The sequence below is a fragment of the Aptenodytes patagonicus genome, chromosome 14, assembly GCF_965638725.1.
Source record: "Aptenodytes patagonicus chromosome 14, bAptPat1.pri.cur, whole genome shotgun sequence".
Lineage (NCBI taxonomy): Eukaryota > Metazoa > Chordata > Aves > Sphenisciformes > Spheniscidae > Aptenodytes > Aptenodytes patagonicus.
Genome location: NC_134962.1, coordinates 3,418,790 through 3,443,578, shown reverse-complemented (window position 1 = coordinate 3,443,578; position 24,789 = coordinate 3,418,790). Strand labels below are relative to the sequence as shown.

Genomic DNA, 24,789 nt, shown 5'->3' with positions numbered 1-24,789 from the left:
AAAGCGGAAATTATTTTTGCCAATAAACAAAATATGTATTTCATCGTGAGCAAATTTTTGAACTTAGACACGGGTATAAAGGAAACTCCTGACCTGTAATCTCAGGGAGATGTTCTGTACCACCATTCTCTCTACTCTCCTTCCCTTATTCAGAACCTTAATTACAAGTAGACTTTGGGAGGTGCAATGAACTGCAGCAGCTGAAGGCCCCCCCCTAAGGAGCAAGCTGGGGGCCAGGAAGGAGGGACGGGTGTATATTGTCACAATAAGTAAGCTGTGAGCTCACACATCCAGGATATCCCCTGAGCAAACTATTCGGGGACGATGTAAAATCATTCCGGTTACAAATTCCTTGTTATTATACACTAACGGAGGCGGTACTGAGACAGAGTCCAGTTCCGCAGCGGTCAGCAAAAGTCAAAACAGACGCATGCAGTAACGAAGGCGCAATATTAAACATCCGCCTTCAACTACACCGAGGTAATTCCAGTAAATCCAAAGGTACTCTAAAAAATCCAACGCACATACTCCAGATTCAGGCTAGATTTATTCAACACCCTGTACTCAACAGGCCGTAACAAGCCTGATGTACAGACACTCAAATTATTTCAAGAACTCTAAAAGTAACGCAGATATATACACCTATGTTTAAAAAAAAGAAAAAAAGGGAAGGAAATAATTCATGTAATCTTTGTCCCCTTCTTGTTTAGGCCCACCTGGTGTACCTGGAATTACTAAAAATGGTCGCGATGGTGCTCAGGGTGAACCCGGTCTTCCAGGGGATCCTGGTACTCCTGGTGCTATTGGGGCTCAGGGAACTCCAGGAATATGTGACACGTCGGCTTGCATGGGAGCTGTTGGAGCATCAACGTCCAAAAAATCATAAAACAACAGTACAAGAAGTGGAGAAGTGACTGAATATTTAAATAAAGAGTGCATTGTAAGAAAACAGACAGAATCCTCCTAGTGATAAATGGACAGATGTTCCTTCTATTATATTAAGCGGAGACTTTGCCACAGTTCTATGAAAAAGCATCAGATGAAAACCTTTAATTAAAAGATGCTTTATGAGTATTTTCTCCTCCCCCCGATTATTTTCCAGAATTTTTACTGCTAAACAACCTCACCTTCCCGTTCTCCCCTTGTTCAAGAGACCTGCAAGAGGAAGCATTGTTCCTTTTTACCACCACCCCCTAACCCTGTACTAAAGGCCACTTTTCTGTATAAACGTTTCGGCCTCGTCAGTCGAATTCCTTGGTGCCGCTCCCACTGCCCCGTTAGTGCACAAACCTGCGGACGAGACACGTTGTTGAGGCGTTCGGGCACCTGACTGCCACTTGCATCAGTAGAAATCAGGCATTTAAATATCCCATATTTTAATACCTTAAGATTCCGGCCTAAGTAAAGACCATAGCTGACGTATATGCTGTCAATTACCAATTTTCAGATTGCACCTCAAATATTTGCCAAGACTAGTAAATAGTAATCCTCTCGCAATCAAATTCTGCAAAAGGTGTAATGTATATATTTTAATTTACAGGGGAGAATTTTTGTATCTTTCCATACGATAATAAAGGAAATTAAGTAACAGCATTTTCACGACCTCTACGTAAGCTATTTGCACAGTAATTGTGAATGAAACCCCACGTAAGAAAGGATGCTCTTCTAAAGTCCAGCCAGAAACACCTGTATGAACTGTTGTAAAAATAAAAGGAGATTTTTTTTTAACCTTTTCTTTGTGATGTTGTAAGTGTTATTATACACATCAAATTAAGTCAGCTGAACTCCATTTTCCAGAAGTGGTTTTGCTAGGATTGTTTGGAAATAAATTGCTGCAACATTGTCCATATCCGTGATTTAAAACAGTATTTATTTCGGGAGACCTTTTTGTACTTTAAAACCTGCTAGCATCATCTATTTTAAAAAATTAATAAAACCACTCTCAGCTCACGAGCTATTCTATTTCTGCCCTATATGCTAAAGCTTATGAACAAAGGAGCCATATATTAATCTTTAAATATGAAAATAGTTTCTGCATTTAAATAATCTACTGTTTACAATATGCCACTCTTGGACTACAGTAACAATACAAGAAACTGTTGGACAGTTGTGGGATAGACATTAAAAATAGTACTGTGTTTAAAAAAAAATGCTAACAGCGTTGTATTACTCTTCAGGGCCAAGTATGTTAAAATATGTATGGCAAATGTGAACTTCGTAATATCAGCACAGTTTAGAAACTATGCACTTAATTAACCAATATAGCCTTTAAATTTTTAATGGGAAAAACGGGCATTATAATATGGTAACTTTAATTTCTTTTTACACTTGAAGAGTACATTTGCATCTAGTCATTAAAATAACAGGACAGATTGATGTTCTGCAACTACTCCTAACTGTACTGGATCATCTTTAAAAAACAAACAAACAAACAAAAAAAAACCCCAAAGCAGAACCACAAACAGAAAAAGAACATATTTTTCTATAACTAAAGGGGAAAAATACTTAGCTGTCATGACATTTTCTGGTAGCTTCTGGTCCCAAAGCCCCTTTAACAGAGCACTGATTCCTATTGCTGCTAGTTAACTTTCATTTCCATTTTGAATAAAGAATGTTTTCTTTAAAGCTCTATTTATATATTTTTACAAGTTATATTTTGCAATTCATATTCAGCATGTAAACGGAGAAAATAAAATACAGTTTGGGCCACTGTTAGCCAGCCACGCTTGTCACACAGTTCGAGGCGGTCAGTTCAGACTACTTGGTCTCCATAGCCATGCGTGTTTTCCTGCACTGGACACGTTACAAACGAGTCTGCTCTTGCTATTTTTAGTCTCCTGCCTGTTTTACCACAGAACACAGTCTCAAATTCCTAAAAAAATGAAAATGCAAAAAAAATAAATAACAGTTATGTTTAATGTAGATATTTACCTGAGATGTATGTTGTTGTTTCACTAGTGTCTTGGAAAAAAAAAAATACCCCAACCCTTTAGTCGGAAGCGCTGAGGAGCCACACCAGTATCCTGACAAGCAGGTTTTCCTACACACACTCCATCTACTCTCTTAAGCTACTCAGCAGAGCCAGAATTACTCTGGGGCTGCAACTACCGGTGCGGTTGCGTGGGAGCTGCCTGTAGGGCATATAAGCCTTTACTACTCTCACCCACTTGGAGGTAGTGTGGGCACGTAGCTGTGAATCCCATCACTTAACTACCAGTTCACAAAAGCGAGCTAGAAGACACGCCATGAAACAAGCAGAAAATAGAGAAAATTAAGGAGGGGAGGGCGGGGAGGAATGACTGAAGAGGACCTTAATTCTACATTGTTGTCCAGACAGTATCATGCTCAGGAACCAGGCTAACTAAAAAAACCAAGAAATAAATTTTAAAATCTGATTTGAAAACCCTGACGGAGGACAGCCTATGATTTCCCACTACTGAACTGAAACTGTTGTGAGGACAGCTAATAAAAAACCAGTATTTTTAAAAAGAAGTTTCAATGATATAGAGGTCCTTCACAAACAGCATCAAGCAGAAGCATTCCATATACTTTAGCTATGTTGTGATAGCTTTAAAACACTTCACATTTTTATCAAGAACAAAAACGAAATTAGATTTAAAACCTGTTTCAGAGAATCACCATGCCTTTCCTGGATGTACTTCAGAAACGCAGTTGTCCATTGTAAAGTTGTTGCCTTGTCAGTATCAACAGTACAGAATGGAACCAGAAGATTCAGCTCATCGCAACAAATCCGGATCCTGCGCCTACAGGCAAACAGAAAAGGTTATCAACCGACGGGCGAGAAGGAAGGAAAGAAAGAAAAAAAGGAAGACCGCTCACACACGCGACAAGCCGTGGACTTTGGGGACTTCTTTTTGTTTGCTACAAGCTTTGTATTTGTGTATAAGTCATGTTATACGCAAGTTACCCTATCTATAGAATTGGTTACATGGTTTGAAATCTCTCTTTTTGTTTGTTCATAGAGTAAAAAACCAACAAAGACGACCACAGTGAAACATACGTGGTTTTTTTTCCTCTAACAAACCCCAAACCCTCACCCCCCGCATTGCTTTTTCTTGTAGGTAAAACAAAGTACGTCAAATTTACATTTTACTCTGGACAATGACAGGAGTATTACAGTGTCAGTATCTTAGGCTTCAAAAAGTTTGTCTTGCCACTTCTCACAGAAATTACCTTCTGTCTCTCTCCATGCGGTTATGTCTTTCTCTTCGCTGAGCGATTCCGTCCTGTGTACCGCTTTGCACCTGCACACTTGCATTTGACTGTGCTGACTGCCAAGGACCCGGGGCAGATGCAGTATCCTGGCTATCGTCACGCATATTTTGAATTTCACTAAGAGGTTTGCGATCTATGTTTGTATCCGATGGGCTTATTCGGCTGCAACTTCTTCTGGTTATCGCTTGCTTGCATAAGCTGTCTTCTTGGAAAAACAAAGAGGGAAAGAAGAACCTGTTTATAACCTTCCCACTATTCACTGAAAGTTAAGATCATGGAAAAAATTTTTTTGCCGCTTTATTTACGTGGAATAACCTTTGAAGCTTTATTGCCAACCTAGATTGACTCTTGCAGCAACGCACGTCCTTCGGAAGCCCTAAGGCACTGCTTCCTGTTTCAAAATCCACCTAGCTTCTATTTTCGCAGAGAACCCATTGAGATCACGCCTGCCTTTGACTAGCGTTTGAGGCAGTCCTTCAATTGTTCTTCAGTTTGATACCGACTGGATCTGCTATATCAACTTTGGGGTCAAAAAGTGTAGAAAGAAACCAGTTGCTTACTCTAGGCCCAGATTTTCAAAGGTACTTTGCAACCTTCGGTTTTCTCATTTCAAGCTAGAAGTGCTAAACAATTTTGAAAGCACAGCTAAAATCATAGGTGTTGATTTTTTTTGGAGAAATCTAGTCCCGTATTGCCTACAGCACATCTCAGACATAAACACCACACCTCGTATGATTCACGAAAATCATATTCATTCTAAAAAACACACAAATTCAGAAAAAGTTGTAGACTTGAAGGCCAAGAGAAAGCTGAGTGAAAAGACGATAAACGGTTTACCTCCAACTTTAATCCACACTTCCTCAGGCAAAGCTTTATTCATAGCACCTGCTGTCTGCTTTGTGGATTCAATTTCCTGATAGCAGAAAGAGAGTGTCTTGGGTATCCCGAGGTCTTGATGTTTGGCAGCTTCCAAAATAGCGCAAGACGTTCCAGAGGTCTGCGAAAACCAAAAAGGAAATACTTAGAGGACCATATACGTAAAAAAGAGACTATTTTGATACCTTCATGTTAACTTCTTAAGTTTTAGCCCCATGATTCAATGTGTTGTATCAGAATAAATCCCAATTACTTCCGCACACCACAACCATAGGATCTTAAAAGACGGCTGAATTTTTGGGGGATATTTCTGACATTTCTAAGTGCCACGCTATCACTCTTGCTTCAGAGGTTACTGCAAGTTGGGGGAAAAAAAAAATCTTTTTCATCAATTAGGAAAAAAAAGGAACCACAGCAAATGGTACTAAGTGTCTCTTTCTTGTCTTGCGCAGATGAAGCAGATAGATACACTGATAATCTCAAGACAGAAAGCCCTTCCAGTAAGAAATCTAACGGCCTATTGATCATCACCTGGATGCACGTTCTTACAAACGACATAACTGCCACACAGTCGGTTTGTGTGGCAAATTACTTTTGATGGTCTTAAAGATTAACATGAGAATAAATAAATGGCATTACAGCTCATCCTGATCATCCCTATTCAAACCAAGTCACACTTTAACACAAACCCTTAGAATTACACCACACCTAAGAGGTTAACATTATTAGCATTTGAAATTAGCAGAGTACAACTAGCGGTGAATACGTTCCCTACCTGTGCTTGGGAAGGATTAGCGCTTCCAGCAGTAGAACATGCGTTCATAGTAAATAACGGGTACGTGAACTGTAAAGCAGGCGTGGCGGGTGCAGTCTTATTTTTCCCTAATGCAGCACACTTGTTTTCTTGCTGATGAAGAGGAACACCTATCAGTTCTGACGGCTGTCGAATCAACGTTACTAAACTTAAAAAAAAAAAAAACCACAACAAAAAAAAACAACACGGAAAAGATACCAGACTGACTACTTGAAAATGAGTGCAGAAAAATTTACAGCTACGCATACTTCTAGTAACTATCACCAAGAAACCACTTTCATTTACTGTAAACAGAAATCATTGTTACTGCCATATTGCCTACTTCAGGGTCAAAAAAAAAAAAAAAAAATCAGCTGAGAAGGTATTTTATTCTGTGCCGTAACAATTCAGCTTTATGCCTCAATAAAATGTTTTATCAGCACACTAATACAGTTACAGGGCCAGACTGTAAAACAGTGGTTTTGCTCCAAGTTTTCCCCGTAGTCAGGCTTCCACATTGTGACACTACTCAGTTGCTGTTAATACTTTATTATGATCAAAAATCTGCTTTGCTTTTAGCAAGTTGCATGTTAAAACTAGGTCATGTTCTTCCCTCACCTTTATTTACATTACATGTTGTTATCAAGAATAAAGTTGTAAAGTAATTAATCTTGGAACTACATTCTGTACCATTCATGCAATATATTGAGGGGCCTAATCTGAGGTCCGTGGAGTTGCAGCCGCATTTGACTGGCACGGTTTAAAAAAGCCCAACCCATCATTCTCACGTATTAAAAACAGTACTGTTCTTAGGCTTCGTGTAGAAAATCAAGTTTTGAACGATATGATGATACACAGTTTAACAACATAAACTAAAATTAATTGCAACACACTTGTTAAGAGTTACTCCAGATTCTTGGGGTTCTTGACATCTGGGGTTTTCTGTCTGGATGCTGTTGAATCTGTCTTCCAACCGAACTCTGACTGCAGATTTAGATCTAGGCTCTGGCGCCAGTGCCGAATTTTCAACAAGTATGTTTCCTTTATTTGCCCGAACAAAATTTTCACCGTGTTTAACTTTTACTAAACTGCGTCCTGTGACATCTACAGAGCTACTGTCAGGCGTTTTATCTGTTTGGTTCAAAGGGAGGTTAGACTCGCTAAGTAACATCATCCTGAGCTCCTGAAAGTCAGCATAGCCCAAACGTGGGTTTGAACTTAGCAAATTGCTGTCAGAAGGTAGTCCTGACTGACAGGTAACCGGGTAAACCGACTGGTTCCCAGCGCTGTTTGATGAACACCCCTCCTGACCGGTGTTCAGTGAGGTCTGGTGCAGAGGGGGGTCTGCAGAATTACCAGGCGAGGAGAAAGAATTGAGCCTAGCTTCCACTTCACCTTCACTAGCTTGTGCCTCCGTATGTGAGTAAAGTATGTGCTGCAGCTGGGTGTACTCAATTTCCATCATCTCCACCAGGCTGACGTCTGTGGTGGTGAAGCTAAGATTTTGCTCACCAAAGGAAACGTCACTTGAGCCTCCAGGTCCGACAGCAACCGGAGCAGGATCAGGAACACTAGCTGTGCTCTGAGGGATGGAGGTCTGAGGCTCCTCTGGGGCTGATCCTGACATGACTACAGTAAACCTAATCAGTTACCAACGTCTCTTTCAACAGTAAACCGTAAAACCTGCAAAAATTATCAGTACTACCCATTAAAAAAAAAAAAAAAAAGGCAAAGAAATTGCACTTAATACCGATTCCGTACCACCGCGAGGTAACAAAGCAAGGAACAAGCTCCCGATAGCGGGGTACCAGACGGTCTAACCACGTCCCCCCCTCCGAGCCCACCTCCCTCCCACTCCGACACAGCTGCTCACACGGAACGGATTTCACCTGCCGACACCCGGCCTCGGGAGGGAGGCTCTAGGTACTCTGCTGCCTCAGACTCCCTCAGAAGAGCCCCCGGCTGCCTGCGAGCCCCAGCGCGACCCCCGGGAAAGGCGGAGGGACGGGCCCCGGCTGACAGGAGCTGGGGGCGGGGGGGAGCAGCTCGCCCGCCCCTCCGCCCAAGGGGCCAGCCGGCCCCTCCCGCAACGCCCCGCGGGCGGAGGATGCCCTCGGCTCCGGAGGGGAGGCGGAGGAGGGGCACCCGCCGCCGCCGCCGCCCCCCTGGGCCCTCCCTAACGCTCCGGGCAGCGGCCAACCCCCCCCCTCCCCGCCGCCACCGACCCGCGGGGCGCGCGCCACCGCCGCCGCCAACCGCCGCGCGCAACCGCCGCCCGCCTGCCCGCCGCGCGCCTGCGCTCCCCGCCGCCCCGCCCCCGAGGCGGTGCCGGCCCCGCCCCGCGCCTCAGGCCCGGGGCGACCTTCGGCCCCGGGCGGCTGCCTCGGGCCGTCCCTCGGCCCGGCTCGCCCCGAAGCCCCGCGGGGAAGAGCCGGCCGCGGTGTGGTGGTGGGTGGCCAGCCCTCCTTCCCGGCCCGGCGTTGGGGTTTCCGTGTCTTCTCCAGCTCGGGCTGTGGAAAACCGGCGAGGCGGGGTGGTGGAGCCAGGCCCGTGAGGAGGCGGCCGGGGGAAACGGCCAAGAGCGGGGAAGGGCCGAGAGGGGAGAGGGGAGGCTCCCTAAAACTCGCCTTTTAAAGATAGCTCTGTAGATGTCACAGGACGCAGTTTAGTAAAAGTTAAACACGGTGAAAATTTTGTTCGGGCAAATAAAGGAAACATACTTGTTGAAAATTCGGCACTGGCGCCAGAGCCTAGATCTAAATCTGCAGTCAGAGTTCGGTTGGAAGACAGATTCAACAGCATCCAGCTCCCTAAAACTCCCTAAAACTTTCCCATCTTCGGGCGAAGCCTCCCCGCTAAACGCGAACGCAGCAGGGCTTTCTTCCCGCCAAGCCGTTAAACGGGAACGCAGCGCTGCTTTTTCCACGTAAGGCCTCCTCGTTGAACATCAGCATGGCGGGAATTCTTTTCACCAACGCGAGGCTTACGAATTCGTCAGCCCACAGCCTGCAGGAGAAGTTGTGTTTGCTTCCAGTTGTTTTAAGAGCAGGGCAGTAGAGCTCGGCCGTTGAGGAGCACAAGGCCTGTTGAATGGCAGTGGGGGTGTGGTCGAAGTCACTCCTAGTATTCTAAAAATCCTCCCCAAAACCAGTTTGGGCCGGGGCTCCGAGGTCCTGACCGATGATCGATCGTACATCACGTCCACCACCTTTTTTTGTCATTCAGGTAGCGTTCGGTATTCTCGCCTACTAGTCGTTACCAGCCACTGAGAGCACAGACAGTATGAACAAAAATTGGAAGAGAGAAAAAAAGCCCCAGTGGTTTGAAATTAACACCTACGTTTTGGTTCATAGTTGCAAGATAAAGGCTTTTTCCCTTTTTGCTTTTTTTTCCCCACCAAGAATGCTGCTGTGAAGCACTGGAGGCAGGAGGCTCTTTCCTACACCCAATACACAGCTACAGTAGAGTCCAGAGCCCTGGATTTCCTACTGTAAGATTCAGTTACTAAATTATAAACACTTCAGTAGTTTGCCAGTGTTTAAAAACTGTTCTTTGATAGAAAGTTAATCCAAAGCCCCTTAAAAAAGTTCATTTTTTCTGGACTTGTAAAGCGGTATTACCACATGATTTCATGAAAACGAGCTTGGATGCTAGGTCTTCCACTCAGAGACCGCCTGAGCGCGTCCACACAGAATCACTCTCTCCACAACAGGCATCTCGCGATCGTGAGCGGTCTGTACATTCGGTTTCTATTACGTATCTGCTACTGGTTATGTATTTTAGTATTAAAAACAGATGCCTATTACAGAAGACGCATTCTAGAAACAAGCCAGAGCACGAAAGGCACAAAAATGCTACTCTAGCTCAAACAGAACAACATGAAAAAAATTCAATACTTTATGAAATCTTCATTCCCTTCAGGAGGTTAAAAAAATAAAATATGTTTACTGCATTCTTTAATGACGTGCATATTCAGTCAAGGTAGCATGCACAGACATTTTCCATGTCGAAGTGTACCGTGTTAGGAGAGGTGTAGCCAAAGTCTGAAAGTTACGCTGGTGACTTTCCTCTAGAAACAAAAGGCAGAAATTTTAAAAGCCGTTTTGTGCACATTGGACTCAATAGACTTTCCTCCTCTCGTCCTTCTGCATGCTCTCCTTTAGAATGCATGAAGTTGGAATATTACAGTCTTTTATAGAGGTAATGATCGTTCTGCTTACATTGTTCTAGACCCTTCAAAGGCTTTTACATAAAAATCTAGCAAAATACTCTTTGGAAAGTTAATTTAGCTTAGTACAAACATAGATAAAAGCTCAAAATAGTAAGTCGTTTCATGTTAATCAGAAGTTTGAACAAAGCCAGAGAATTGAATTGTTTCTTTTTCTCTTTCTTGCGATGCATGATAACAATTCAGTGCCCTTTTTAGTCTCTGTAAATTGAGTTAAATCGTTACGTTCTTTTCAGCCTCGCTTTTACTGTCCACTGCAGTGTAGAACACAGGAACCTTGCTGCAAAATCCAAGTCCAGGTCATAAACTATATAAAGCTGTGGTTTCAAAAAATAAGTCATCAGTGTCTGTCTGCATGCTGTTGATTTTTTTGCCACGACATCTGTGGGAGGATGCATTTACTGTTCCTAAATCATGAACAGATTCCCCAAACTGATCTGTGATAAAGGAGTGTTTCCTCGAAGATGAAAATCCACACATGATAACAATGTAAAGTCGAGGAATTCATAAACGGTGTGAACTGAGTTTTTCCAAAGTTCAAAGCTGACCTGAATTAATTAATATCTTTTCTTTAAATTTTTTGGGGTAAAGTCTACAAACCACACACTTCCTAATTCAAATAAAAAAACCCCTTCAGAATAAATTGGGGGATGTTTTGGAACTGAGAGAAAAATCATAAGCACAGATTTTCATACGCTTTTTAGAGTGCCTACAATTAAATGTCAGTTGGTAGTGATGTCCTGCAAAACATCTCCTTTCGTTAAACAATGAGGAAATGAAACCTGTGTGCCATCAGCCTCTTGTGGTTTGTTGAGAAGTAGCAATATTTAGAAAATAATATACACATACAGATTTAAGAAATGGACAACAGTTCTCTGTAGATGTTTATTCTACTTACAGTAACAAAAACCTGTGAAGTCCCATATTTTAATGTACAGTGATATATTTTGCCATATAAAATACAATTTACAGAAATTTCTATCAAGTAAACCTAAACAAACACACTTACTTTTTGCATACTTTTATGTATGTCTTTAAATTAGAAACATCTCATTAAGAAAAAAATCTTACACCATAGTAGATGTTTGCATTTAATACCACTTCTCTGCATGTTAACGTTTTGTCTACAGGTTCGGAACACAGATGATCATTTCAACCAGCAAATCCTTGATGTATAAGGACTTCGAAGATGCACCAATATGAACTGTAAAAGCCGCAGTGAGATACATGGCATACATGCTACTTGTAATGTAGCCTTCAAGACGCAAATGTTTACAGGAATCTAATTTTACATTTCCAAAACTATTTTATAAAAATATCAAAATATTTACCCGACTGTTAATTTACACGGTCAAATAAATTAGCGGGGTTTGATTTCATACTTTAGAATGACGCACTTGAAGAATACATGAAAAGTAGCAAGGTAATGTATTTCACAGTGAAAAACGTCCCTCTGGAATCACCGCATGAAGTCCCACCGCTCTTCTTTTCAAGCTTAATGCAGTTACACCTTTTTCAGTGGAGAGGTTTTATATACACTACCAGCCTAAGCAGGGTCTAACAAAAAAAACAGTGACACTTTTTTTTCAGGAGCAAAACACTTTTAGAATGAAAAGTACAATAAAATGGGGACAGCTCGTAAGTCTATGGCAGAATTCTGCAAAAACAAAACAAAACCAAAAAAAATGCTCCACTAAATCAGTTCAATCGAAGTAACGGATTTAGCGGCCCATTTAACCAACCTGTTCTTCTTTCCTTTGGTATACCAATTCATTTGTAGTCTTAGCCTTTTTCAAATAAACGTCTGATGTTTTTATAAGTTTTGCTGGTTATAAAGGTGCTACTCTTGTATGTCTTTTAATTACAGATTTGTAAAAATGCAACATTTAAAATCCCTCAGCCTCACGAAAAAAACTAAGTACGACTTGTTTCTTCGCTGTACACTTAACAGATGGATTCCAAAACACAAAATACCTGTATATAAAAAGGAAGATAGTGCACTTTAAGCTTATAACATTCCATTTTCAAATCCTCCGTCAGTCACAAGTAATTATTAACACTGTTCTTCTGCAGCCTTTTCCTAAATACACACGACCCTTCCGTTGTAAAACAAACAAGACGGCAACATTGGACTCCTTTTTTTAAAGCGTGTGCTGTAGGAACAACTCTGACACCAAAATATCACGTAAATGAGATGTAAAGGTATGGCTCCTAAGGTCTGGATTAAATTCTCTTATAAAATTACAATTCAAGTTACTGGAAAACATAACTTTATAATCTTAAAAAGCAATATGCTCTTCTTAGACTTTTTCCATTTCTGTACTGTAAATGGAAATTTTAAGATAAAGATGCAAGTAGAAAAACAAAATTTCAGTACAGGTAACGCTGTGAATTTTTATAAGAAAAACATTATGCACAAAATGCAGCAAGTGAAAGTCCAGTATGTTCTTGCCTTTTACCTATTTGAGTATTTTCATTCACAGTTGTTCAAAAATTGCTAATTTGTCAGTACATTTTGTAAGGCTAGTTTTACAACAGCGTTTTTGTAAAGGTGAGAATATACAGTATGTACAGAAGATGCTGACTCAGTCCTTGCTGTGTTGTAAAAGTGTATTATTTATGGGAGATATATCAATCATATCTCTATGACTGATTAGTGGTAGATGAAGCTTCTGTTTCTGTTGGTTTCTGAGTTTCCTTCGGTGTTTCTGGCTTCATCTCTTTACCGATTTCCCTGCTCTTACTCCGATCTTTGCGATCTTTTCCTCTTTCTCTTTCACGATCTCGATCTCTCTCTCGATCTCTTTCTTTTTCCCTGCTTCGATCGCGGTCCCTGTCTTTCTCTCTGTCGCGATCTCTGTCTCTGCTTCTTGATCGCTCTCTATCACGTCTTCTGTAGGATTCTCTCTCTCTGGTTCTTGCTCGCTCTCGGTCTCTGTTTCTTTCCCATTCTTTAGCCCGCTCTGAATCCTTCTCTCGATCTTTGTTTTGGTTTCTGTCTCTATTTTTATCCCATTCCTTGTCTCTGTGTCTCTCCCAGTCCCTGTCTCGATTCCAGTTTCTGCCACGGTCTCTTTCCCAAGGTCTGCCGTGTTCTCGATCCCTTCGTCTTTCCTCAAAGGGTCTACCTTGTCGATTATCTGCCTGCTGAGGCTCTGGCTGATCTAAACCCTTGTCTTTATTTCCTCCCTCGTATCTCTCTCTCTGTCTCCCTTCAAATGTCTGGCCTCTAAATTCAGGATTTTTGCCTTCTCGGAAGTCAGACGCTGACCACTGTCCTTCCGACTCAGATCCTTGTCCAGAAATATTGGAAAGAGATGCAGATGGTCCAGCTTCCTCCCACATCTCTTTTCTGTGGGGTGGTGGATGGCTTGGAAGGTCCAGGAGTGGTCTTGGGGTCGGCTTCATACCTTGTGGTGACTGACCTTGGAAATGAAATCTAGAAGGGGGAGGTTCATTTTCCTCTGGAAACAGTGCAGGTGTGGCTCCTCTTGGTCCTCCAAACTGAAGCGGTGCTGGACCTCTCTGGTTGGCAAATCTGGGTGGTGGACTCCCTCTCCGTTCTTCAAATGGCTGTGGCAAAAGTCCTCTTGGACCAGGTATATGATTTGGAGCTGGACCTCTCTGCCCTTCAAATTGATTTGGGTGAGGCCCTCTTGGCCCCCCAAAATGACTCGGGGCTGGACCTCTTGGCCCTCCAAACTGAGGGCCTCCTCTCTGTCCTTTAAACTGAGCTGGTGGGGGTCGTCTTTGACCTCCAAAAGGAAAAGGCGAAGGTCCTCTGTTTCCCATAAACTGAGGTGGATCTGGTCCTTCGAATTGTCCTGGAGGCCTAATCATTTCATTATATTGGGAATCTGAGAATTCCCTTTGTTCCATGTGAGGTTCCCTACGATCTTCAAACTGAGATGGTGACATTCCTCTTGGAACACCGTAAGAAGGGGCAGGGCCCCTATTATCACCAAAAAGAGATGGTGGTCCATGCTGAGTAGAAAATAAGGAAGGAATGGGACCCTTCTGACCTCCAAATCTTCCAGAGGGAGGCCCTCTTTGCCCATCATTATTTGGAGAACCATGTTCTTCAGAGAACTGTGGTGCCGGTCCTCTAAAATTAGGTCCATGAGGTCCTCCAGGTGCATTGAGCATCAGTGGTGGCGGAGGCCCTCCTTTCTGCCCAGACAAAGAAAATGGAGGTCCAGCTCGGTTTTCTTCAAAGTGCTGTGGGGAAGGTCCGCCCTCACTCTGAACTGATGGAGGTTCAGTTTGTTCTACAAATTGATGAGACTGAGGATTTCTTTGTTCGTCATATTGCACTGATGAAAGACCCCTCTCTGGTTCAAAGTGACCAGCTGCCTTTTCCTGAGAAGCAAACATTGCATTTGAAAAAGAATCCCTTCCCATTACTTCCTTTGACTCATTTGACCATGGTGCTTTATGCATATCTGGCAAAGACTGACTGTCGTTTGATGTGGAGAAATTAGGCTGAAAAGATGTACTTGGAGGTGTTGGAAGCAGCACTTTACGTAAAGGTTTGGATGTAGAAGATTCTCCAGCAGCTGTTTGACTCACGTTTTCCAAGTTAACTTGAACAGTGTTTTCAAATTTGCTATTAGTCACCTCTTTCTGGGACACCGTAGAAGCCTTTTCACCTGAAACCCAGTTATCGCCACTAAAACCAGGCTGAGCAGCGGAAATTAAAGTTTTATCTTCCTTACCAAGCGAAGTCTGCAAAGCATTTGGAAAACTTGCTGGAGCAATTTCTCTTGTGGATATCTCATTCTGTACCACCTGTGGCTTTATTCGAGAATCAGCATTGTCATTAGTCTCTGTCACCATTCTTCTAGCTTGTCGAGGATCTCTGTTCTGCCTTGGGTCACAACCTTGGTTTAAAACTTGTGCTTGCTGATTTAAAGATGAAGGTAAATCTACTTTTTGTGTAGCTTGCTGGTCCTGATGGAATAATTCGGTCTTTATTAGGGAAGATTTTGGTGGTGGTGACATTAAAGCATCAGACACTGAAAAATGAGCCATTGAAACACCAACCGCTGCTCTTTGTTGTCTGAGGGCTTCTTCTTGTTCCTCTAGTTGCCTTTTCTGTTCTTCTATTTGTTTGTTTAATTCTTCCAACATTTTTTGCTGTTCTACCAAGGATGAGGATGCAGATAAATCGGGCACAAATGAAGGAGATGTTTCCGAAGAATTGCTTTTAGTGTCTGTATACATTTTGTTAGGTAAATCATCAACAGTAACTTTTGCTTCTTCCAAGATAGTTTCATCTTCTGGATCGTAGGCCTCATCCTCTAGTTCTGCTGTGTTAGATGGCTTTTCCACATTGTATCGTTTTTCGGTTTCACCAGTCTGCATTTCAAAAGCTTTCTCCGGACCATATTCTTCTTCAGGATCATACGGTCTGTCATCCTCCTCCTCTTCTATAGCTCTGTCTTTTGACATCTGTCCAAACTGTTGCACAATGGGATCTAACAAAGGAACAGCTGACATTCCTCCATCAGCAGCAGCTTGACCTTCCTGATTTGAAGACTGCACAGTTTCAGAATCCTTAGCAAGAGGCTCAAAAGTTTTCTTTTTTCCAAAAAGCGTCTGCAGGATGTGCTCGAGAGGCGTGGCAGTTTTTGAGGATGAAGAATGCGTAGCAGTAACGCTTGCAGAAGCAGCAGTTGAAATCGGTGGCGTTACGGTAGTTGTGGTTCCACTTTTAATTGAGGACAGTATTTTTAATACTGAAGGTGTAACTGCTGAGGTGTCTGGAATGGGAAGTGGGGGTGGAGGTGGAGGAGATCCAGGTGGTGTTGTACTCATGGTTGAATCTCCTGCATAAAGTGTGTATTTCAGAGTTTTCTTCTCTTGCGAAGCAGCTAGCGGCCCTTTAGAGAACAGTGATGTTTCGGTTTCCTCATGCGCTTGAATTCTGCTTCGCTTCTCCTCTATCTTTTCTGTTTCAATGCCAGTGGCAAGACGTTTCCCTTTCTGACAGATAACCAATCCAAGAATTAAATTTGGCCGAGATGACTCAAGACCTGAAAGAGAACACAAAGATTGTATACGTAAAAAATTAATTTTTAATTATGCTTTCAGGAGAAACTTACTATTTTATATAGTGGCAGCTACAAAAGACATAAAGATAACAGTTTTTCTAAATTCCATTAGATGACCACCTATTGGCAATTTTCATTAGACCATAAGCATATGCATCTGTATTTCTTTACTTTTTATATATATTTGTATACAGTAAGCAATGAATTAATTCCTTCCCTGATATTTTTAATAGAAGACTGCAGCAACAGGTAGGATTATTAAAAAGCGTCTCTACAAACGTTCAAAACCACAGAAAGTTTTTACATCAATGTATTGTTACATTTTTACAAAAGCAATGTATTGTTACAACAACAACGTCGTTGTTGTTGTTGTTCAACCACCCCTACCTCTCCCCCTGAATAATCATATATATACTTCTAAATAGTTTGCAAATATGTTGTATACACAGACATATTGAAAAGTGAGAAAACCTGGGCTAAACTTCGGTTATAATCTGTGCTAGAGACTACGCTGACATTTACACCAGTCTACAAATATTTTGTCTATCTCCAAGTTAAACAAATACCAGTAATTGCTAAAAAGATAACCTCCAACAGTGTTTGGAAACTATTGAAGCTTGTAACCCACTCCCTGTTTGTTTGGTTTTTTCCAGCTAGACATTAGTGATAGAAGCAGGGAAACTGATAACTAACGTACCAAACAAGCAAAGGAGAGCTTAAGCAGACACGAGTTTAGCATGTGGGAGAAAGGGACGCTGGGTGTGTTTGCTTTCTCTGCAAGAAAATGGTTGCTCGGGTATGAACCTGGGACGCAGAGGGCAAGGTGACTTTAAACCCTCTCTTGCAGGATTCGGTTTGATGCCGTAGGCCTTTCTGTAAGTAAAAACCATTGTGAGCAGAACTACTTCTTTGTGAAAGCTTCAGACTTGAATCCTTGGGAGAATTGTATCAAAAAATGATGGGAAAGTTTCTGATAAAGAGGAAAAATGCAAAGGTCTGTAGGTCTGTTGCCTGTTACTGTATGTCTTCCTTTTACATGCACAGTTCCCACTGGCCCTTGTGGAAGATGAACGTGTCCGGAATGAAGGGCAGGGAATAAATCCTTTAACGTACAGTTGGTGGCAAATGTAGAAAATCTGTATAAAGAGAGGCTTTTCTAACTTCTGGATTTAATGACTTTTAAAAGGTCCTCATGTGAGGACCACTGTCTTTCCCCCATATGTGCCATTAGTTATTATTTGCATCCAGCTAGGAAGCGGTAATACAGAAACACAAAACAATCTGTAAAGTAACAGACCATATTCACTGTGGTTAAATGGTGAGGTGAGGACTCGGACCTACATTGTTCCTTCTATTCATGATCCTGTAAGGAAGAGTTTTATACATATATGTTCCTTGTTCTTATTAAACCAAGCCAACTGCTCATTAAGGAACAATTTTTAACTATCTAATTACTAGCACCGAAAGCTTTTTGATAGCAACAAAAACCCCCAAACCCCACAGTTGCAGATATAGTCCATTAGCAAACCACATTCGCAGATACATTACTTAGCTGAAACAACTGAATTTGAAGTTTTAAGGGGACTCTTAAATTTACCATCTAATGAGAAAATCACGTCATAAATTTTCCTAAATTTATGCTCATGCTTAACAAACTTCACCTTTTCCAAGTTCTTTGGTTGCTAACTTCACACCTAGAAATCAGTAAAAGAGTTTAGCATATTTTTAGGTTAAATGTGAAGTTTTGTCAGTGAGAAGATACCATCACTCTTACAGCTTAAGCTAAATTCAGTTAGAACCTACTTAAGTACAAGATGAAAACTTGGCTGAATTGATGCCAAGGGAAAGCCCAAGCATTAGAACCAATTAAGTCAAGATTTCTTCTTCAATGAAAGCCTATACTGCAGGAATTATTTGCAGTTTGCTAAATAACACACCAAAACCGTAGCTGCTTTATGTTTTAAACTTACATAGCAAGTATTGAAGAGAAATAGTATTTCATTAAGCGTTAACTTCTGTTCACAGAATGTCTCCCTAAATCACCGACGCTTCCACTTCTTACACTCAAATCTTATCCCATATAAACCTTATTTTCCAAATAATGAACTACAGATAATAAGACAAAGACAGTAATTTTTCAAATAAAATAAGTTAACTTCAAAGTTTTATGAGAACTCTTGACAATTGAGGGAAAACCCCCTCCTCTAAAATTCTGTGTTCTTCTGATTGTAACTGGCAATAGTACAGTGAAACTGTTTTAATTACTTAACGAAGAAACCAGCAAAGTCTGGTTACTCCCTAGAAATAGTCTTTTTAGAAGACCAGACAAAATTAGAATGAAAATTTGAGGCCAATCTAAAATATTTGCTTGAGATTTCCTATCAGGAATGGCTCTCATTATAATTACGTTGAGAAACAAGAATAATTAAATTTGAGTGAAAGTTTTTGGAAAACAGTTATTCTGTAGAATGCATTCTAGATCCAAAATAGAATTTATATTATTTCACAGTTCAGTGGTCAAGTTTTACATAGTTCTGTGGTTAAGAGGGTATTAGACATGCTGTTTTAAATAATATTTTATTTTTCATTTTGTAGTACATACTATTTCCTATTCGTACATCTAAAATTCAGTGCCAAAAAGTTTTTTTTCTCCAGGTACAAGATTTCTGTGTCAGTAAGTGTTGCTAATTTTCACCACCTTCTTTCGTATTTAGAAAAAAATTATATAAGTTATAAAGACATGAAGAAAATTAGCCGGCTATATTACCAGAACTACGATTTGCTAATAATTCAGTACATGCACAAATTTGCCCCTTAAGAGGGGTAGGGATGTTTAGTGAAAGTAGGCAGGACAGGAACTAAGCAAATAATTATTTTCAGTGAATCTAAGATTCTTCAAAAAGGACCACATAAATACTTGACTTCTCCAAATACTCATTTGCACCCACAGCCCACAAGCAATTCGAGCAGTTCTGTTCACAATAATTTACTACCTTAAATGAAATGATATTAATGTAGAAGATCAAGGCATAGTTCAAAAGTTAGACAACTGGGAAAAAAACCCCAAAAACCATTCACCATTTACAGGCAGAGTAGACTCATTAGTTAGAAATGGTTCGCTGTGTGTGAATTTGCTTTATATTTTTTTCTTTATCAGCATACGAATAACGACTCCACGTTTGGTCGGTGTTGACCAGTGCAGAGTATCTCACAAATTGGTGTTCATCCAAAAACTCCTAGTAGGCATTTGCTGTCCTTCTGTTGTTAATGTTTTGGTTATCTGCTTTTGTGCAGAGACTTGTGGTTTATGCAATTAGTCACAATGAATCTCAAACAATGAATAATTGAAATAAACAGGTTTCAAAACTCCGCCAGACAGGATATCTAATAAACAGCAATTAGTGAAAAATCAGGTTTGAATCCCTGTAAGAAACAGAGATCAAGTCACTAATTAAAACAGGGTAAAATTTTAATACACTTTCAAGACAATAAATTCCAGTAGTAAGTTAATAACATTAGTCACAATTTAATCTGTTTAGTCATCACAGAATAAATCCATTAAAATTTTGTTTTGATACAGTAATTTTACACAAATACTAGAAGTTATGCCTAACCTGGCTTCTACATTCACTCAGTTCAAAGTGATCAAATACTAAATGCTTCTTTTGAATGGAAACATACAGCTAGACCAGCATTTCAAAGGTCAGTCCACTCTATTTCAGTATCTATAAATAGGTTAAGTGCCTAATTTTAGTTCATAATGAAAGTGTTGGCTGCAGTCTCCAACTATTGCTCAATGACTGTCTTTCACAAGCGAGCATTTTAAAAGTGCTGCAAGCTGTGTCGGCAGAGTTAGTAGCCTTCAGTGCTACATTATTTATAAAACGGTTATTATCCTATTATGTATTTGAAGTCCACGTGCTGGTGGACTCCATAAAAATTGAGTTACATGCTGTAACTAAAGCCATTAAAACTGGATATACTAAATGTTAGTATTGGATGAATATTTGGGGTTTTTACCCTTAAATACCTTTTTTCATTAAATCAGTTTCACCATGTTTATGCATGTAATGGCCACATCTTTCCCTATCATCATCAGCTGGTAAGAAGTTACCTGCACTGTTAAAGACAGATGCCCAATTTCTGTACATCGGTGACAAAACCACGGGAGTGGACTAAGCATGGTGTACATTTTTAAACTGCAGAGACCGACACAAGATATTCTTTAAATTTTATCAGCACCATTTAAGTATCTGTCCCCATTAATCACGAGAGCAGCTGACAACCACCATCAAATTTGTGCACCCTTAATCCAGGGATATAGATCACCTCCTGCATTGCAACACTGCTGCACGTTCAGGTACGCTTCCTGAATGGAACTGACTGGCGTAGAAAATAAGGGTCGTAATGCCGGGCTCTTCTACTACCCCTACTTTTCATAATGCTGTCTGCTGAGATGCTAACTCCATTCAGAGTACAGGTAAAATTTTGTCCCATTTGTTGCAATTTTTAAGAGCATTCTAAACAGCATGAGGAGATTTCATGCCTTCATACTTTAAGAAAAAACACACTTCCTATTGTAAACTACCGAAAGAGATATATCAACATTTGTGGAATCCTTTGCTGATATATGGCTGGTTTTTTTAAATTCATTTATTTTAACTATGTAAGATACTTGTTACGTTCCCAACGTTGCCACTAAATCCCTCAATAAATCACTTTCTATTGGTAATTAAGTCTAATTACACTATTTTTTACAAAGTGCTCCAAGATCTACAGATGAAAGTGCTAAATAACAGTAAGTGTGTATGTGAAACAGAAGTAAATTCACATACAGTAATCCATTGCAAAAAGACAATGCAGAGGAGCCCAGATACATAAAATCTAGTAATAAATGTCTGAGATGAATTAAGTATAAATATGGATAACCTTCCATTTCCCTCTGTTTTTAAATCACCCATGTCAAAGTTTTTTGTAGGTCTTCTAGGTACTAGCGCAGTTCAGAAGTCCTCAGTTGTGTTCCAAATCCAGTCCATCAGAAAAGAGGAGAAATTCATAATCCATACGTGCCTGATGGAACTGGCTGATACAGCTGGAATATCTTCTAACTAGGATTTCTGGAGTGGCAGCGTTTTATTGTCCTCTCCCTCCTCCCCCCTCCAGTCATAGTTATCAAATCATCTTAAGCTATCTAAAGCATAATGCTTTTCAAGTCCTTGCTAAACTCTATGTGAAGGTACACGATTAAATTTAAGGAGACAATGACCACTTTCCATAAAATATTTTTATTGATTGTGAAAGAAAGAAAAAGCGGTAAATTCCAGCAGATGTCATTAAAAAGTATGGATTACATGTCTTTTATGCTGTGGTTTTAATACATACACAAAAAGAGAAAAACAGCTTACCTGGTTTTTTTGCCCCCCCCATACTGGATCTGGTTTTAAAATATGAACACAACTTCGCGCAACTATGACGCTTCCAAGAAGTGTGAATTGATGGCAGAAGTCTGAGTGGGTCTTCTACGAAACTGTTACATCATACGGCCTCCCTGCCTTTGGAACCTTGTTTCTATTCCTATCCTTTAATCCACTTTGCCTACAAATACGTATTTCAATTTGAAAACCTGACTCATAGAATTCGCCTCCGTGAACAATACCTTCAAATGATACCTGTATTTCTTCTGAGCAATTCCCTCCGGTTTTGAAAAACTTGTGCACTTGAAACTCAGCAAAACCAAGCTGACATTAGAAATTTCTATACTAATACTTAGTAGAGTTTGTCTACATTTGCCAACCTCCAATCTAAGGTAAGAGTTTCATTTGAAATGAAACCTATAATGGAAAAGTAAAAGGAAGTGTAAAAAGGAAAGCTGGTATTTCCACAGGAATGCAAGTAGGCAACAATTAGGTAAGTGCCCCCCAAAGCAGGTTATTTACTAGCCCAGCAAAAGACTGCAGACATATACAGCTGATTCAACGGCCAATCCCGTTCTTGTGTTACTGTCCAGAAAGGAGGGTATTTCTTTTGCTCTGGCTTGAAAAACCAGTCCATGAATTAAGACTCTTTGCCTACATCCCTGTGCCAAAAGTCTTCTGCATTTAGTGTTTTCATGTCTTGGCTATGAAACGGGAATAACAGTTTTTGCCTACCTTTCAAGGATTCAGTAAGTTAAAGACTACGAGGTGTTGAGATTCAACAATTATAGCTATATTGCTATAATTTAGATAGCAATAATCCTGCCTTTTTAGCTATAGCCTAAACACAATGACCTAGACTGTGCACTGTTCAAGGACGGGTAAGACAGACTCGGAGTGTATGACAAAAATCTTGTCTGAGGATGCAAAGCAAGTGCCCTTCGCAATCTCACAGAGGAACGGAGAGCGTTCAGCTAACGACGTATCATTTCTTGTTGAAGTCATATGCCATTAACACATGAAAACCTGTCCCAGACACTGTTGCTCCTGCATATAAGCTCTGAGAATGCTTTATTGAGTTTAGTCCTGAACTTGTATTTGAGGAGTAGAGGACAGTCAGCTTCTCAGAAAGGTCAGCTCCTTGCACGTTTGCTGTTTCATACCTACCGTTTAATATTTTGCAAACCATTGCTATGACAAGGAAGTATCACCTTCATTGTAACCGGTAGTTCTTCAGCTTCTCAATCTGTTATTTTATATAAAACCCCAGATACTCATTGGGAAACTAAGCATATGCACCTCCTCCATCCGCAGATGAAGATGACTTCAAGTTTTGTAATAGAAGGGTGTTTCATGGCTGAATTCATTCTCAGTTCTTCTGTCACCATGTTCAACGTACAAACATGGAGCAAACTCCAGCCAAACATTACTACTGGTGATTTTATCTAAAAATAGAAGATTCTAATATAACCTGCCTATACCAACTGCTGTCTGCCACCTACTGACCCTAAGGAATGTGGATCCCTTTCCTCCCAAAAATCCAGTTTTCAGAAGTCAGTGATTTGGCTAGAGTTTGCTCCAGCTAGAACAAAACATTTCAAACACCTTGTGCACCACATTGCACGTGCAGCATAATACTTAGCATGAGACAATGACAATGTAGCGAAACCACTATAAATACTACCTTTGTCTTCATTTCTTAACTCCTCTGTGGGCTAAGTTTCTTGCTTGATTTAAGCGATGATGAATGGCCTGTAAGGGACTAGGTTTTGTGGATTTATGGGTTGCTGAAGGATAAGGTGGCGGTTTTATGTTGGGTTTTTTTTTCCCAAGGTAGTGGCTGTTCCACATACTTGATTTTACAGGTAAACTCATCCTCCTAATAGCATATAAGCATCTTGTTGGAAAGGCTATGTAAATTTCAGACAATTTTATCTTGAACAGAGTTGGATTTCCAATTTTTCCCTATTTACGTACTTTAAAATTGGTTTTATATAAAAATATTTAATAACGCTTACATTAAACATTCAACAACAATTCTCTCAGATTGACTTTCGTTTTGTGATTTTACCTAGCATTTAACCTCCCCTGTTTTGTGCTTACCTGGTCCCTCAAAGGGCAAGAGTTTGGAAGGAATTGGGTCCTTAGTACTCAGGGGGATCAGGTAGAGATCCTTGACATGTCTGTTGTTATTAGCTACAACACCAAAACGACCACGACTGCTAAAATAGGAGTAGAGAGAGATATAGGCAACTTCTTCTTCTTCTGTTGCAGGATGGAAACGAATCAAACACAATTCCTGTAATACAAAAGCAAAGTGGAAAAATTCAACCTGCAACATACCAGCAAATAAAATGGTAAAGGGCAAATTCCAGAGGTAAAAATAAATTGTACGTTTATCACTCCAACTATGTTTTCAAGGCAATACTCTAGCTTTAAGAGAGTACTGCTGTTCAATCTGTAATACTAAAACAGAATTAGGCTTGTCATTTTCAGAAATACAAACTACTTGTGTATCTTACATCAAACTAAGCATCTTGAGGTTCAAATATGAAAGAAATGGAAAATTCTTAGTTTCATGATTATATCTGTCTACTGTGCATCATTATTTCACTTCTAAAGTGTTTTTAATAGTAAAATTTATTACATACATTAAATGATAAGTTCCTTTTCTTTAAAATTTGAATTTCAATCTTCAATACTGAATAAATAGATTATTTATGTTCCATCATTAAAAATGAATAAATAGTATGACGATTTAACTACTATGCAGGAGAGAGAGATCAAGAGGATCTGCAGCTCAATAAACATGTTTCTTCAATAAATGAAAAATTTCAAAGGAATAAGTGGTGTTGGTAGTTTTCCAGGTGTGATCTATGTCAGTATTTGCTGTTTACTACTTTATATTATAAAAAGTTGTCATTTTATATTACTCTATTTTTCTTCTGGGTTTTGCAAAGGATTTTAAGTGAATACCTTAGAAAGCGAAGATTTGAGTTTGCCAACATAATCCCAGACTGTCTTCGGTGAGATCCTCCCACCAATATGAATTGTATCTGGTAAATCCTAAACAAGAAGTATTACATGGTAGTATGAGAAAAACCAAGAGAGACTAACGTTTAAAAGCAGTGCAGGTTGTCCCATCCCAGTAGCCTAGTGGATAATGCACTATTATATTTTAGTAAACTT

General features: G+C 40.2%; 3 protein-coding genes across 6 annotated transcripts in view; 1 reads left to right on the top strand and 2 right to left on the bottom strand.

Moving 5' to 3' along the window:
- Positions 1–886, top strand: part of COL9A3 (collagen type IX alpha 3 chain) — a 39,624-nt gene extending 38,738 nt beyond the window's left edge. Inside the window, 1 exon segment of the mRNA XM_076352142.1 lies at positions 711–886. Coding sequence (XP_076208257.1) covers positions 711–886 — 176 coding nt within the window.
- TCFL5 (transcription factor like 5) lies at positions 798–7,972 on the bottom strand. Of its 3 annotated transcripts, none has more exons than XM_076352146.1 (7): positions 7,795–7,972; positions 6,799–7,588; positions 5,888–6,074; positions 5,074–5,233; positions 4,195–4,441; positions 3,623–3,764; positions 798–1,022 (listed from the first exon to the last, which is right to left on the bottom strand). In XM_076352146.1, the coding sequence occupies exons 2-7, from the start codon at positions 7,530–7,532 to the stop codon at positions 999–1,001; spliced, it is 1,494 nt and encodes a 497-aa protein (XP_076208261.1). In that variant the 5' UTR covers positions 7,533–7,588; positions 7,795–7,972; the 3' UTR covers positions 798–998. The 3 variants fall into 3 exon arrangements, with proteins under 3 accessions (XP_076208261.1, XP_076208258.1, XP_076208260.1); XM_076352143.1 differs by lacking the exon at positions 798–1,022 and adding an exon at positions 1,741–2,872; XM_076352145.1 differs by lacking the exon at positions 798–1,022 and adding an exon at positions 1,741–2,872 and having other exon boundaries at positions 6,799–7,534.
- A 3,032-nt stretch (positions 7,973–11,004) lies between these two features.
- DIDO1 (death inducer-obliterator 1) overlaps positions 11,005–24,789 on the bottom strand; it is a 58,071-nt gene continuing 44,286 nt past the window's right edge. For both annotated transcript variants that reach the window (XM_076351813.1, XM_076351812.1), the window contains 3 exons: positions 24,577–24,666; positions 23,704–23,899; positions 11,005–16,168 (listed from right to left, as the gene is read on the bottom strand). In XM_076351813.1, coding sequence (XP_076207928.1) covers positions 12,777–16,168; positions 23,704–23,899; positions 24,577–24,666 — 3,678 coding nt within the window. In that variant the 3' untranslated portion in view covers positions 11,005–12,776. The remainder of the gene's footprint in view (positions 16,169–23,703; positions 23,900–24,576; positions 24,667–24,789) is intronic.

Excerpts from the sequence above, each read along its gene's own strand:
- TCFL5 (XM_076352143.1), bottom strand. The coding sequence starts at position 7,532 with ATGTCAGGATCAGCCCCAGAGGAGCCTCAGACCTCCATCCCTCAGAGC. Across the intron at positions 5,234-5,887 it reads CTAATCCTTCCCAAGCACAG|ACCTCTGGAACGTCTTGCGC; the intron begins GTAGGGAACGTA and ends TGGTTTTCGCAG. Across the intron at positions 3,765-4,194 it reads CGCATGGAGAGAGACAGAAG|GCGCAGGATCCGGATTTGTT; the intron begins GTAATTTCTGTG and ends GTTTGCCTGTAG.